A 16013-nucleotide genomic window follows, 5' to 3' on the forward strand; every position below is an offset into this window, starting at 1 on the left:
CTGTGGTACCTTTTAGCATAATGTAGTTTCCCTGATTGTCTCTTACTTAGGTCTATTTTTGCTTTTGCTTTATCATGATCGTGATTGCTAGCCCTGCCTTTTTTACTTCAGCTAAAGCATATTAGATTCTACTCCAGTTCTTTAACCCTGTGTGTGTCTTTCTGTCCCAAGTGTGTCTCTTGCAAACAACACATTGTTGGGTTCTGGTTTCCAATCCATTCTGCTCTCCGCTTCTGTTTTATGGGTTAGCTCATCCCATTCACCTTCACAGTCACTTATGATTCCTGTGTATTTCCCTCCATCCCATTTTCTTCTGTTTCTTCGTCTCTCTTTTTTTATCCTCTTCCTCCTCGAAAGTATATTTTGCTTCTGATCACTGCCTCTCTCAATCTACCCTCTTCTTTATCATCTGCCCTCCCCTTTATCACCTTCCCCCTTTTTCTTAACCCTTTCTCTCCTATTTCCCTATTGAGTAAGTAACATTTCTATACACAAATGAGTGTGTATATAGTTTCTTCTCATTTTGAACCAATTCCAATGAGAGTGAGGTTCAAGCATTTCCTGCCACCCCCACCCCACCCATTTCCCCCTCCATTGTAAAAGCTTTTCTTCATGTGCCTCTTTTATGTGAGAAAATTTCCCAGATTCTACCTCTCCCTTCCCCCTTCTCCCAGTGCATCCCTCTTTCTCACTCCTTCATTTGTTTTTGGAGATCATTCCAACATAATCAGTTCACACCGATGTCCTCCTTTGAACTGCCATAATAATGATAAAGTCTTAGGAGTTACATATGTCATCTTTACATATGGAAATATAACTTTATTGAGTTTAACTTTATTGAGTCTCTTATTTGAGTCTCTTTCATATTTACCTTTGTATGCTTCTCTTGAGTCTTGTGTCTGAATGTTAAATTTTCTATTTGGCCCTGGTCTTTTTATTAGGAATGCTTGAAAGCCTTCTCTTTATTATTAAATATCCATTTTTTCTCCTGAAGGATTACACTCAGTTTTGCTGGATAGATTATTCTTGGTTGTAATCTTAGCTTTTGTTTTCCAGAATATCATATTCCAAGTTCTCTGCTTCTTTCATGTGGAAGCTGCTAAATCTTTTGCTGTCCTGATTGTGGCTTCATGATATTTGAATTGTTTCTTTCTGTCTGCTTGAAGTATTTTCTCTTTGACCTGGGAGCTCTGGAATTTGGCTATAATATTCCTGGGAGTTTTCATTTTAGGATCTCTTTTGGGAGGTGATCAGTGGATTCTTTCAATTTCTGTTTTACCCTCTGGATCTAAAATGTTAGAACAGTTTTACTCAATAATTTCTTGAAGTATGAGGTCTAGCCTCTTTCTTTCAGGGTAGTCAAATTTTAATTCTTAAATTATTTCTCCTTGATCTCTTTTTCAGGTCAGTTGGTTTTCTGATGAGATAGTTAACAGTTTCTTCTGTTTTTTCATTTTTTGACATTGTTTTATTGTTTCTTGATGTCTCATGGAGTCATTAGCTTCCATTTGCCCAATTCTAATTTTTTTTTTTAGTGATAAAGACACACTTTATTTTGTAAAAATTACACAAACAATAAAACTTTTTTTTAATGTATAAAGCATCAAGGCTGCCAAGCTATCTAGACCTTAAATGGGGAATATTAGTTTGTAAGGAGTTCAAGATTTCTCAAAAAGGGACAGAGAAACCAAGAGCTGACTCAGGTACCTGGTGCAGCATTACAATCAATCCAGTTTCCCAGGGTTCTTAGCACCTGAGTTAGAGCCAGTCTGCTCATGTTGGTCCCAAATAATAGGCAAGGATACATTCATAGGCCAAGCCTCAACAAAACAAATTGAGACATTTTGTAGTTTAAGGAAACAGGTCAAGCCAACTGTTTGGTTTAGAAACAAGCCTCAATGACGTTATAAACAAACAAGCCTGGCTTGAAATTTTATTTATGGTCCTTATCCTGCTGCCAGCCACACTCCAAGTATCAGCTTCCCTCCTCAAATACTTAACAAAATCTCTTTTCCCCCAGGGGACCTTTGATAGGCATTCAGTGATATCCCATCCCAAGCGAAACCCCATTCACAGGACAGATTCTGAAGACTGGAGTCTTAGATCCCAGTAACCCTATTCCTAGTTACAACTCCCCCAAAGAAGCCTGAAACACCCATGCTGGTATGGGTGATGACTTGAGGGAGCTAGAAGGGACTTGGGGGGGTCCATGAGAATAAAATGTTGAGATAAGCCAAGAAAGGATCTCCAAGGTAGGGATGGGAATAGAACATGAACTTCTGATTCCCAGTCTATGTTGTTATCCGTTCTAGTCCTCCATTCCCCAAAGACATTAGTCATTTGCTAACCAGCTTCCTCCACTCTTTTTCAGCTAAATAGATTATAATCAGGTGACCATCCCTGTTGTTTATGCACATACACCATCATTACACACACCCCTCATACATAATAACAGGTGTGTTCCTACATGTGGATTTTAATAAGTCAAATGATAACCTGTGATCATTTCAGAAATATTTTATTATCATTCAACTGATTGTGGCTCCCCAGTACTTCTGCAAGTTTAGCCACAACCACACTGTCAAGTTGTAGTTAAGGATGAAGAAGCAAACAAATACCCTAGACAGAAGCTGCCCTTTTTAACAAACCCAGAAAATATTTTTGTAAACTTAATTATCATGCATCAGCCCAAATGTAACTATAGGATACATTTGGATTGGGGGTTATCTAAAAGGGAAACAGTTTGGGACTTCTGACACTCAGATCTGCTTGGGACCCACTTGGATACCAAAGAGTTTCACCTAAAGTGAAATGAACCCTGTGAACTGGCAGATAAGTGTGCCTGGAAATTGGTAGAGCTCCAGGTCCTTTCTCCTCAACAGGTATTTTTACTTCCATCTTATAGATGGAGAAATAAAAGTTTAGGTTTTGCCTAAAGGTAGCTGAGTACTCCTTTGCCAAGGGTGCTAAACCCAGGCCTAGAACCCAAGTATCCTGATTCCTAGATGAGTGTACTTTTCACTACCTCCCTGCTGTGTCCACATGTAATCTCTCACATAACACAAAGACTTCCAGGGTATGGCAGCATCTAGTACTCCTCTAGTGTTCCTGGGAACCCAGTTAGCCAAGAATGGTCCAGGCCTCCCAACCATCTGGCGCCAGACAGGCCCACCAAGGGGAAAAGCAGCCCCTGCTTCCTGCTCCTCCACTTTGCCCATGATTCCCCAGATCTCACTCTTAAGTCAGAAGCAGGACCCAGTTGTCCAGGTCACCAGGATGCACTTCACTGGCAACCCCCATTGACTGAAGGACTCAGAAGTTCAGACTGAGCAGGGCCTCTGAGAAGCTGGTTGAGGTCCCTATTAGAGGGGTTCCGCTGTAGGATGAAGTCCACCTTATGGTCCTGTCCCCAAAACACCTTCAGCAGCTTGTGCTGGAGCTCTCAGTCTCTCTCGCCCTTAGTAAGCCACTAATTCCCTCATCTTCCTCCTTTTGCTCCGGCTGCTTTGGCTGAATTTCAGATTCTGTCAGGCCTCTGGTGTGAGGTTGAGGCTGAGATCGAGGTCGAGGTAGAGGTTGAGGGTGGGCTCCGGATCGAACCTGGGATCAGGCCCTGGAGCTGGGTCGGGAAGGTTGGCTATGGGGAGGCCCTCGGCGACCAGTTGAGCGACCTTTCGAAGCCTGCGGCCCATTTGGTTTCTTGAGGAACTCATCCAGGGTGGGGCCCTCATGCCCCAGTGGATTATCTGGGACCATGAAGATGTTCCCCACAAAAGTGCAAGGCAGCAGCCGCTCTCTGATGATTTCTGCCCATTTCACAGATTCCTCTGACAAGTCTCGGAACTGGTCATTAGAAACGATGATGCCATCAGTTTCTTCTGCCAGCTTCACCATGAACCTGTCATCATAGGAGGTAATCCTCTTCCCTTCCACAATTCGAGAGGGGGTGACAGAGAGCAGGCAGAGGGACTGTAGTTTAGTCAGGAAATGACGTTCTTTCACCTTGGCATCCTTCCTAAGGCACCACTGAGGCACAAAGACAGTGATGTCCCAGTGCCCCTGATCCCAGAAATACTGCACGGCTAAGGCTATGCCCCGGCAGGAGAAGAAATGCTGGAGGCCATAGATCATAGCTATATTGCTGCCATTGATGATAACATGTCGAAGACCTGTTGCACCAGGCACATTAGTGAGGTTCAAAGAAAACGGGGTCTTCAGGGCCTCCAGAAAGCACTGGGTTTTGGTCACCTCAGAGCTGCCACCAGTGGTGCCACCTAAGCTTCCCTTTGGAGGCTCCTGCCCCTCAAGTCCCGCTGAATGCGCATTCCCAGGCTTTGGAGAAAGAAGCCATGTGGACTGAGCCCCAGGTAGAAGGTTGGGCCCTATTGGTGGGGAGGATTCTCCATTGTTGAGCTGAAGGAGGGCATTAGGGGGCCCCTCCACTGCCGGTCACACACCACTGCCTGACAATGGCCACAGTAACCAGCTGCAGCCTGATTCACCCCCAGGAGGAAGTCAGCCTTGACAGAGTGTGGGCTTGGGAAGTGATCTTGGCTCTGGGGACCTTCTCCTTGGGATACGTCACCAGGTAGCTCCTCTCTTTTTAAGCCTTTTCCTTCCAGATCCTGTACTCTGTCCTGGTTCTCCTCCCTATTACGTCTCCCTTTCCCACAATCCCCCTGCCCAAAGTGCCCATCTCTGCCCCAGTCTCTCCCCATAGTCAAGCCATCCCCATTCCAATCTTTCTCCCCAAGGAACCCATCCTTCCCCCAGTTCCTTTCCCTAGATGGACAATTTCTGTCCTCAGGGATCCCCTCCGTCCCGCAGTTCCTCTGCCCAGGTAATCCCTCCCTGGGACTCTCTAGTCTCTCCAAGTTTCTTTGCCCAGAGAGATTATGTGTATGCTGGTCCTGTTCCCTGATCAGTTCTCCAATCCTCCCGGAATCCTCCTTTCCCACAGACCATAGTCTTTCCCAGTCTTTCTCTCCAGGATCAGAAGGCAGACACTCTTCCCTAGCATAAACCCCTTCCCTAATACCTTCCTGGTCAACAGACCTTGTGCCCAATGAGACAGTGTCATCCTCCCTGACTTCTCTGCCCTCACTCAGAGTCCTTCTGATGGGGTCCTCCCAACCACCATTCCCAAACAGAACTGGGCTCCTCTCTTGTCCTAGAGGAGGTTCTGGCAGCCCTTGCTCCCCACCTGCCTCTTCTGCCAAGTTTAACAGCCACTCCTGGACAGACACCGGCAAACCCAGGAGAGCCCTGGATTGTTCATCCCCATAGCTTCCAACCAGGGCCTTGAAGGCCTGAGTCACTTGTTTCCTGGCACTCTTGGACTGTGGCCTCTGGAGACCATCTTGCCTCAGTCGCCCTAACAGATCTTCCATCCTGCTCTGGGCCATGACAAAGGCTTCAATCAGGCCCCCCAATAACAGAGAGCCTGGGGCTTTGGGCACCATGTGAGCTGAGGTACCCCAACACAGGCAATCTAGGAAGCGACCCCCAGCTCCAAAGAAGACACAGTGCAGGGCTGCAGGATAGGTGACTTCCTCCCACACTTCTGGGTTACAAAGGCCTTTCAGGTACTCCTTGGCTCTGCCTACATTCTTTTGGGGTGCCTCCAGCTGCAGCCAGATGTGGGGCCTCCCCGGGCAGGTCTTCTCAAGGACACTCAGCAGCACCCTGAAGATACGTTCCACTTGAGGCCACTGTTTAAGCACCATATCCTCCGCATCGGCCGGCACCGAGAAACGGTCCGTGGTCCCAGGAGTGGCCCCCGAGGGGAGCATGGTTGCGAAGCCAGCCCTAGATCTTATTCCCAGGGATCTTGGTGATCTACAGCTTGTGAACCTGAAGCTCCTGCCTTGGAGGTAGAGGGGGAAGGTAGAGCAGGTCTCTAGTTCAATTGGACCCTTCCACACCACAGACTTCTCCCAATTCTAATTTTTAACGAATTATTTTCTTCAGTGAGATTTTGTGCTGCTTTTTCCATTTGGCCAATTCTGCTTTTTAAGCTGTTCTCTTTGGGATTTTCAAGTTTCTTTTTACCATTTGATCAGTTCTTTAACTGATCTTTTTTTTAAAGTGTTATTTTGTGCCTCTTTTACTGAGCTGTTAATTCTCTTTTCATAATTTTCACAGTTTTTCTTTTCATAATTTTCTTGTATCACTTTTATTTTTTTCCCCAATTTTCCCTCTACCATTCTTAGCTTTTTCTTTAACTCTTCCAGGAAATTTTGTTGGGTTTGGTCCTATTAGCATTTTTTTGAGTCTTTTTTTTTGTAGCTGTTTTCACATTGTTGTCTTCTTCTGAGTTTATGTCTTGGTCTTCCGTGCTACCAAAGGAGCTTTTTATGGTCAAATTCTATTTTTGTTGTTTGCGCATTTTTCCAGCCAAATTTTTGACTTTGAACTTTATGTTGAAATTGGGCTCTGCTCACCTGGGGGTGGGGAGACACTATTCCAAGCCTCAGGCTTTTCTGCACTGCTGTTTTTAGACCTCTTTCTGGGGGTCTGCAAGGTTTTGGTGCTTTCGAGGGGGATGTGATTTGGGGAGAGGTGTGGTCACTGCTCTCCTGGTCTGGGCCCTGATCTTTACTCAGAGAGGGCCCTTGGTCACCTGCAGCCACAAATGCCAGGGCTTCTCTTTGCTTTGGAATTATGACCAGGGCTTCTGTTCCCTTTTGACCAACTGCCAGCACTCTTCTCTGCCCTGAGACTGCAACCCAGAACTGCGAATGGGCAATAAATAGATTTGCCTCTTAGCACCCAGCGCTGGCAGAAGGTCTTGTGTAATCTCTTTGTGACCAGTTGGCCAACCCCTTTGCCATATCTGGGCTGAGAACTCTCAGAGATGCTGCTGCTACTGTAGCCGTTGTTCCTACGGCCACGCGTGTGGACTCAGGACAGGCCTCCACCCTGATGCCGCAGACTTCTCTTGCTGGCCTCTTAAATTTTCTTAGGCCGGGAAAATGTCTCACCCCAACCTTTTGTTGGCTCTGCTGCTCCAAAATTTGATTGGAGGAATTATTTTACAGTTGTTTGGAGGGAAATGTTGGGAGAGTTCAGCTGGGTGGTTGCCCTTAAGCTACCACCTTGGTTCCCTGGAGTCCATTGCTTTTGACTGTGCCTTTGCACAAGTGGCTTCTCCCATCTGGCAGGGGCTGGCCTCTCATCGTGGCCTCTTCAGAGCCTTGTTTTCCTTCAGAGAAAGCTTCAGGGCCACCTCCTGAGGGATAACTGACTAGGTATTAGCGCTTCTCTATCACTTAGCATTGAATTCCTTGTGCAGCTACTGCATTCCTGCTCCCCACCCCCACCCCAATGGAACACAAGCTTCTGGAGGAAAGGGACTGTTTTATTTTGGCCTCTCTATTCCTAATGCTGATCAGAGTCCCTGGTGCATGGTAAGGGCTTAATTACATTTGTAGAACTGAGTTGAATCTCTAGAAACTAACAAAGAGGGAACAGGTCATTGGCCTGCTTCATTCACTTTGTTTTCTTCAAGTTCACAAGGTTCTAGATCTGGAAGACAGCTTCGAAGACAGATGTGGGAACAGAAACCTCTGGATCGGTTTCCTTTCAGGCACCCTTGTCATTTGTCCAGTGTGCCCAAGTGCCCTGTTTCTGTTCACAGGCACTGCCCCTTGAAACCACTGCGCCATGGAGCTGAGGCCTAGGGCTTTTACATTCAGGCTTCAGCTCTTGGGGGTCTCCAGTGTGCAGCTATTAGAGTTTCACGGTGCTTTATTTAGGTTATTCGGGAATACTGTCTTGGAGGAAATGCCCCAACACTGGGTCTGCCAGTCTGGCATCATGATCACTAAATCCTGGTTGGGCCTTTAGGAGAAAAGTAGCTTTCATGGGCCATGCCAGTGTACCTTGAACCCACCAGAAGGAACCTCTAACATCTATCAATCATGGCTTTGGTTTGAACCCAGTTAATCTCCATAGTCCCTTCATATACAATGGTAAATCCCAAAGCTGACTGCTGAGCTGAATGAGGGATGTCAAGGAATGAGGAAAACCCACAGATTGGTTTTAAACTGACATCTCTGTTACAAATGAATTAAAGTGGTAGCTTGAAAACACTTTCAGATTTAAGCCCTTCAGCCATATTCTTCAAGATTTATTTCTCTTCTTAATGTGGTATCTGTTTTATCTTCTACGCTTGTTTTTTCTGTGTTGTGTGTACTGTCCTTTGGTCAGCTGGCCTGTGATAGGGAATGCAAACAGGAAAGGATAAAGAGGATTTGTTCTTCAAGATTGTATATTAAAGGCTGGTTTGTACTCATGCAGAGCTGTAACGAGGGCAGGATGATGGGGGCTTTGTCCAAGGATGCCAAACTTTAGAGTGTGCTGGTGGTGTGTGCTGGTGGCACTTGCAGTCAGGCAGTGTAGAAATAAGCACCTAGTTAGCAAGAATTGTTAAATAGGAAGAAACTGGATGGAGCTTCCTTTGTGACATGCCACTGGCCCCCCTACCCAATGCCTGTAACCAAATGAGCTTCTCTAAGCTGAGTCCACTCTGCTCCCCACTCCCTTCTCCCGGCATAATAGCACCCAGCCTGGGGTTACTATTCCCCACTTCCCTCCCACCCCTCGACTGAATTTGAAGGCAAAGTTCATGCTTGCTCTAGGTGCCTTTTGGACTTTGCACTTTGGGCACAAGTCTCTAGGAAGAGAGGATCATAGGTTTGGAGCTGAAAGAGACCTCAAAGACCGTCCAGTCCAACCAGGGTCATTACCAGTCATCCTGACCTATATGTGGCCACGGGAGTCCAATGACTCTGGAGGAGAGAGTGGGGCTGATGGCTCTGCACAGCTCTGCCTCACTTAAATCCAATTCACTTGCCAGTCAAGATATCACCCTGCTGATATCATTGACCTTCTTTAAGAACAAAGGATGAGCAACAACAGTCCAACCCTCTTCCTTTATAAATGACCAACCTGAGGTTGTTAAGTGACTTTCCCAAGGTCTCGCAGGAAGTAAGCAGCAGAGCCAGAATTTGAACCCAGAGCCATTGTACCATACTAGTTATGACCCCAAGTCCATGTGGCCTACTCTTTCATGGAGAAAAGCGTGTGTCAGAAAAATGGCTCCATGGCCATGGACTTGCCATCCCGCACACTCCTTTCTGCCCCTGAAAGGCCCTTAGTGATCGATACCTCTTCGTTACTGAATGTAGAGTTGTTGTCTCAGAAAGTGGTCTCCTAGCATTCCAGTAAATCCTACATACTTCCTCCCTTCCCCAATTGATTCCAGGGTCTCTAGGCAATAAGACAGGCCTTCTCAGCTTTGAAAGCCCTTCACAGCCCAGCCTCAGCCTTTCTTTCCAGGCTCCTTTGCACTGGCTGTACCCACTACACCCGGACGATCCTCCCTCCTCCTCTCTGTCTTGTACAATAGAACAGTGTCTTCGTCATGAAGCCTTTCCTGATCTCCCCAGATGTGGTGCCCACCCCTCCAAGCTGCTTTATGTTTAACGTCTTTCTTTGTATATATTGGTGTTTGCTTCAGTCGTGTCCGACTCTCCATGACCCCATTTTGGGGTTTTCTTGGTAGATACTGGAGTGGTTTGCCATTTCCTTCTCCAGCTCATTTTACAGATTAGGAAACTGAGGCAAACAGGGTGAAGTGATTTTGCCCAGGGTCACATGACTACTAAGTATCTGAGGCTGGATTTAAACTCAGATCCTCCCGGCCCTCTGTGCACTATTGTGCCACCTAGCAGTCCTATGTATTGGTATTCATTTTATGTATACTAAGAGGAATTTGTCTTCTCCTTAGAATGCAAACTCCTTGGCATTAGTGATGGTTTCACTCATCGTATTTGTATCCCCATTGCCCAGCGCCGTGTTTGGAACATAGTAGGTGCTTGCTGATGGATGGACATGAGTCTTATCAAGCGCTTTCCAGACACGTGAAAGACACTCATGTCAAACAAGCGACACGAAGTTTGAATGAATGGGAATTGGATTAGAAGGCGCGAGACCTGAGTTCTCCTCGATGCCGTCACTAGTTCTTTGTGACCGTGAGTGAGTGCTTCCCCTTTGGTCATGTTTCCTTAATGAATGCTGCACAGTGTGGGGCTTGAATGTACCCAGTGCCTCGGTGTGTCTGTCATCTCTTTCAATTCAGTGTAGTAAAGATTTATTAGGAGTATGAGTTTCTGCCTTCACTTTCTACTGGGAGGGTGCACCATACGTACAAATAAGCATGGTCTGAAGAAAATCGGGAAGGAAGACCCTGCTATAGCAGACAGCTGGGGGGATCTGGGAAGCCATCACATAGGAAGGGAGCCATGAGGCGTGATCAGGATACTGAGGAGCACAGGGGAGGGGGGAGGGCATTACTGGCATGGGTGGCAGTTTAGGAGAATGCTGGGAGGTGGGAGATGGAATAGATTGGGATTAGAGAATAGATCCAATTTGGTGGAAATATAAAGTACATGAAAGGGAATAGTGTGAAATAAGGGAAAGCATGTGGGGACTAGATTGAAAAGGATCTTAAGTACCAGGCTAGGAGTTTGTATTTTGTCCTAGAGGCAATGGAGTGAGGGAACCCCTGAAGATTTTTGAGTGGGAGAGCAGACCTGTTTCTTAAGAAGATTCTTTTGGGGCAGCTAGGTGGTGCAGTGAGTAGAGCACTGGCCCTGGATTCAGGAGGACCTGAGTTCAAATCTGGCCTCAGACACTTGACACATTCACTAGCTGTGTGACCTTGGGCAAGTCACTTAACCCCAATTGCCCTGCCTTCCCCCCTCCAAAAATTAAAAAAAAAGAAGATTCTTTTGGTATGCATATGGAGGGTCCTTCCGAGTGGAGACTGACTAGGAGCAGAGAGACCAATTAGGAGGCTGCCATCCAGGCAAGAGTTGATGAGAAGCTGTACTAGGGTGGTCACTGTGTGAGTGGATAAATGTTATGGTGGTAGAATTGATAAGGTTTGGTACCTGATTAAATATGGCTTGGGGGAGGGATAGTGCAGGAAGAGGTGATGAAGGAGAGGAAAGAGTTAAGTATGATCAAGTTTACTAATCTGACTAGCTAAAAGTGGGGTGCTCTCCTCAGTGGAAGTCTTGTCAACGTGTGTATATCACATCTGCTGGTCCAGACCTGCCCGTGCCTTCTCATACTGGCTGATGCTCATCCGCAGCCTCCCATGAGGCTTCCACACATATCTACCCAATATTTTGGAGTCCTTCCTCCAGGTCTTTGAACATTCTGTGGTTACCAGGGACGGATGGATGCTGGGTGTGAACAGGTTGTAACATCTCACCAACCATGGTGTGTACAAGAAGTGACTTTTGAGGTATCCTCTTGAAAACACCGGCCTGGACAAGGAGCTGGGCCAGCCAGGTGGTGAGATGGGGGATAGCATTTCATGTCCTGCCTTTTCTCTGTTTCCTTGCCAGGGGGGCTCCGTTACGTCTTTGTCTAACATGGCCTACATGCACGTAGTTCGATGGGCAGTTTGGAACCCCCTGATGGAAGGCTGTTCTGAGAAGGTAGTGACCTTACCGCTTCGAGGAGGAACTCAGCTCAACCCTGCCCACTGCTTGGTGTACAAGATTCCTTCAACCAGCATGAGCTCTGAGGAGGTAAGACCACTCCCTTGTCTTCTCTTTCCAGTGAATTTGGCCCATCCTGTGCTGTTACAGCTGCTGCCCTACTAATGCATACATAGTGACTGGAAATAGCCCTGCCAGTCATGCTGAGCCTGTTTCAGCCATGCTTCATATGCAGAATTTTTCCATGACAAGGATTTATATATTTTTTAAATTACAAAGTGATATTCACTTTGTAATAAATGTTTGCTGAGTAGTTGAATTAAATCCAGTCCTCTACTCACTGAAGTTAATTAATTTAATGACATAATGCCTTTTGTCATTCCCATTTATATTAGTCTCTTGGGGAACTCTCAGTGCCCTCAACTCTTGAATGAATGCATTCTGTAAAGGAACCAACATGTGCCAATTAAAAAAAAAGATTTCTTAAAGCATTTAATTCATGGGAAAAAGTTGGGCATATGTTTGGTGTCTTTTTGGAGGCAGTCTGGTGTCAGGGAACATCCTGGTTGTGTAGAGATGAACACTGAGCCGGAAGGGACTGCAATGGTCATCTGATCATCCCTGTTTAGGAGCATAGATTTAGAGAGAGACAGAGGTGGCCTAGAAGCCCTCTGGTCTGACCCTCTCGTTTTGCAGATCAGGAAAAAAGGGCCACTTACCCCAGACCATAGAGGAAGCAACTGCCAGTGCTGGCCTCTCAGTCCTCGCACCAAATAGAGCAGTCTTTCTGGTGCATGATGCTGCCTCTCAGGAATCACCAACCTTTGTTTTAGTTCAAACTCTGCCACTAATTACCTGTGGCCTGATGTGAGTCATTTCATCTTTCTAGGCCTCAGTTGTCATATTGATAAAATTTCTATATTTTGATAACGTGATTCATTTTTTTAAATTGTTAGGTATTTCCATTGAGATTCTTATTTTTCTAAAATATGTCCAGGCTCTTTCTAGAGTCCTCACATGAACCTTTTACCATTACTATTTACCATTTTTGTAAGATGGGAAAGAAGTTTTGTTGACTTGTTGACTGACTGTTATAGCAGTGGTTCATCTAAACTTGGACTCCGGAGACAGTGTCATTTTTGGAGACAAAGACCATTCTTGATGGGCTGAGGTGATAGCACTGGGAGACCAGCCAGTGTCATCCATCAGTCTCATCACAAGACCTTTCCTTCCCTGTGGAACTGAATTTGGCTGCATCCCCACAAGGCCTCATTTGTCCTCTCTCTATAGGAGATTGCTATCAGAGACGCCTAACCTTGAGACTGAGGGTGCAGAAGAGGTTGTTGAGGAGGCCATCATTTGTTCTACTCAGTTTTAAGCCTCCCATGATGCTGTTCCTCACCTCTCACCCTTTAGATGTGTTGTCTGTTCTGGGGAGGAGTAACATTGAAGGTTCTGATATCTTTAAAGAGCCATCTGTGCTCCCCTTTATATTGCAGTCAGAATCTCCAAGATTCACACTATGAGCCCCAATGCTGGACAAATGCCATTAGCTAAAATTACTCACCAGCTTTACTTACTGTTGGACACAATGGGAGGTGAAAAACCTCTTGCTAGGGTCTTATTCTCTAGAAGTTGGTGACTTTGATGGGTACAATTCCTGAACCAATCAATCAGTCAGCATTTATTAAGCACCTACTATGTGCCAGGCACTGTGCTAAGATACAAAAAGAGACAACAGACAGTCTCTGCCCTCAAGGAGCTTATAGTCTAATGGAGAGACAATATGCAAACAAATATATACAAAGCAAGCTGTATCTAGGATATGAGGGAAGGTGCTGAAATGAAGAGGGGGTAGGGAAGGCTTCCTGGAGAAGCTGGGCTTTTAGTTGGGACTTCAAAGAAGCCAGGGAGGTCGGTAGTCAAAGCGGAGGAGGAAGAGAGTCCCAGACATGGAGGGCAGCCAGAGAAAATGCCTGGAGCCAGGAGACAGAGTGTCTTATTTGTAGGACAGCCAGGAAGCCAGTGACACTGGATTGAAGACTACATGTTGGGGAATAAGATGTGAGGAGACTGGAAAGGTAGGAAGGGGCTAGGTTAGGAAGGGAATTGAATGTTAGGGCGTTTTATATTTGCTCCTGGAAGTAATAGGAAGTTACTGAATTAAGTAATTAGCTTCTGTCCATTTTTTATCTTGTTCACAAATTTAAATAGACTAAGACTGATTTTGGGAGCAGCTTGTTGGCGCCATGGTGCATACAGCGCCAGGCCTGCCATCAGGAAGACTCATCTTCTTCCTGAGTTCAAATCTGACCTCAGGCACTTACTAGCTGTGCGACCTTAGGCAAGTCACTTCATCTATTTGCCTCAGTTTCCTCATCTATAAAATGAGCTGAAGAAGGAAATGGAAACCACACCACTATGTCTGCTAAGAACATCCTAAATGGGATCATGGAGAGTTGAACACGATAGCAATGATTGAACCACAAAGACTGATGGTTGAAAGATATGTTATGAGGCCATTTTATACTGAAGAGCTTTTTCTTAAAATTAATTTTTGTATACAGAATTCCAGCAGCTTAGAAGATCTGCATCTATGTAGCAGGATACTCAGAAGAATTTGTGGATTCGACCCAAAGGGGGTAGTCCATATACATATTTTCCAACATTTTTCTATTCCATTCATTTGTGAGACTAATTTCAAGACATTGTAGTAAAGGTTTGAGGCTAAAGGTATCTTCTCTTTGTACCTGGATGTAGTTGTTTTCTAGGGATTTTAGGGTAACACATGTCCTTCTCCTTCTTGGAAAAGAAAAATATATTATAAAAAGTATTTTTTTTAATGAAAGTATCATAGGAAGCAGATATGCAAGATAGGACAGAAATTGTCTCAATATTTTGTGCTGAGCAAAAGTGAGGAACATTAAAGAGGGTATCCATGCCTTTTTTTTTTTTTGATGAGAACTTATTTCAAGTATTGTTCATTTCAGGTTAAGCAAGTTGAGTTGGGCACCATCCAATTCCAGTTCTCACTCAGCTCAGAAAAACACTTGGGAACCTCTCTCGAGCCCTCCAGCCACATGAAAGAGGAGCCACAACACTCTAAGAAACCTCCGCCATCCCCTTCAAGTAAGTGTTTTCAGGGTGCTAACTTCTAAGTCCACAGCGTGACTTCCATCTGTTCCTGGGAGAAAAAAGTGCTTAATAGTGTACAGTGATCACCACCTTTAGAAGGTAACTGCTCTGGATTGCTTTAATTTGAACCCATTAGTCAACTTTTCCCTGGCTGTGCTGCTTTTTAAGTTGTAAAATTGAACAGTGATAAAGTGGGGCTCCGAGGTTTCTAGTCTGTGGATCAGCCTGTCAATCAGTTCATTCCATCAATTTAAGAGATGCGCAGCCAGAGCTCTCTGAAGGGGTCTCCAGCAGAAACAGTCCCCCCTTCTCCCCAGAAGTCACTTCCATTGGGGCTCTTGGAAATGAAGGCTTTCAAATATTGTGGATTCACCAAAAGGTGCTGATTGCCAGCGGTGCTGAGCGTAGGAAACGCGTGCGCCAAAGTTCCTTTCCTTTTTTAAAGTACCGTCCTCCCTATGTAGAAGAAGTATTGTCTGAGAGCTGAGGCCTGGGATGCTGATGTGGGGCTTTTTAAAGTTGAGTCCTAAACTACTACAAGCCAAGCTACCGACTGAGTTAAAATACCTTGCCCCAAAGGCAGGGCCAGGTTGTTTCCAGCTGGTATACATACAGTGATGGAGAAAGTGGCTCAGAGTGTTTGCATGTTTAGTGTTTGCTTTGCTCATCAGTTTTTGAACCGAATAGATATTCTTTAGATTCTACACTCCTTCATTCATTCATTCATTTACTCATAGTAGAGAAGTGCTTTGACCTCCCCAGAGAGAGTGGGCCAGAAGTTGTGATAAGATCCTCCAAAAAGGATGCTGCACCTCTGTTCCTCAGGAACTTATCTGCTCATCTTACAAAAAGGATTCTCATTTCTGAAGGTTAGGTTAGTACATGTGTTAGGCCTTTGACACCCAAGCATCCATCTGGGGGAAGGTGTTGTCAGAGAACCCTAGATCCCAGGGGTCCCTCTTTGGATCCCAGACAGAAAGATGGTGAATGGGAAGTGGGGGAGCCAAAAATAGGAGGCTCCAGACAGATATATCCTTTCAGTCTCTCTACTACAGTGTCTGAGGTGCAAACCTAGGAAAGATGAGTAGGAAGGACTCTCTACTAGTTATTTACTACAGTCATCATAAGGAGGATGCCTATTTTGCCTGTAAAAAAAAAGTAGAAAACTGGTCCTCTGAGATTGATTCTGTGACTTTGGGTAACATGATACACACAAGATTGATTTCTTCATTTTTTCAGCCGACAACAGCACAACTAAAATGACACAATCTGCTTTCTCACATATGTTCATAGATGAGACTCCAGGAAGGACTTTCTAGCAATTACTTCCAGGCTGCAGGTCTTTTGCAAAGGCATTGTTCA

At 45.4% G+C, this 16013-nt stretch overlaps 2 protein-coding genes across 2 annotated transcripts in view; one reads left to right on the forward strand and one right to left on the reverse strand.

Annotated features, from left to right (window-relative positions):
- Positions 1-16013, forward strand: part of NPHP4 (nephrocystin 4) — a 161947-nt gene that overhangs the window by 69252 nt on the left and 76682 nt on the right. Inside the window, 2 exon segments of the mRNA XM_036747336.1 lie at positions 11421-11606; positions 14507-14645. Of these exon segments, the coding sequence (XP_036603231.1) occupies positions 11421-11606; positions 14507-14645 (325 nt within the window).
- LOC118839824 (protein KHNYN-like) lies at positions 3313-5792 on the reverse strand. The gene is given in 4 exon segments (XM_036747337.1): positions 3313-3342; positions 3344-3441; positions 3444-4419; positions 4422-5792. Coding segments are annotated over 4 exon segments (2475 nt in total).

The sequence above is a fragment of the Trichosurus vulpecula genome, chromosome 2 (assembly GCF_011100635.1).
Source record: "Trichosurus vulpecula isolate mTriVul1 chromosome 2, mTriVul1.pri, whole genome shotgun sequence".
NCBI classification, from domain to species: Eukaryota; Metazoa; Chordata; class Mammalia; order Diprotodontia; family Phalangeridae; genus Trichosurus; species Trichosurus vulpecula.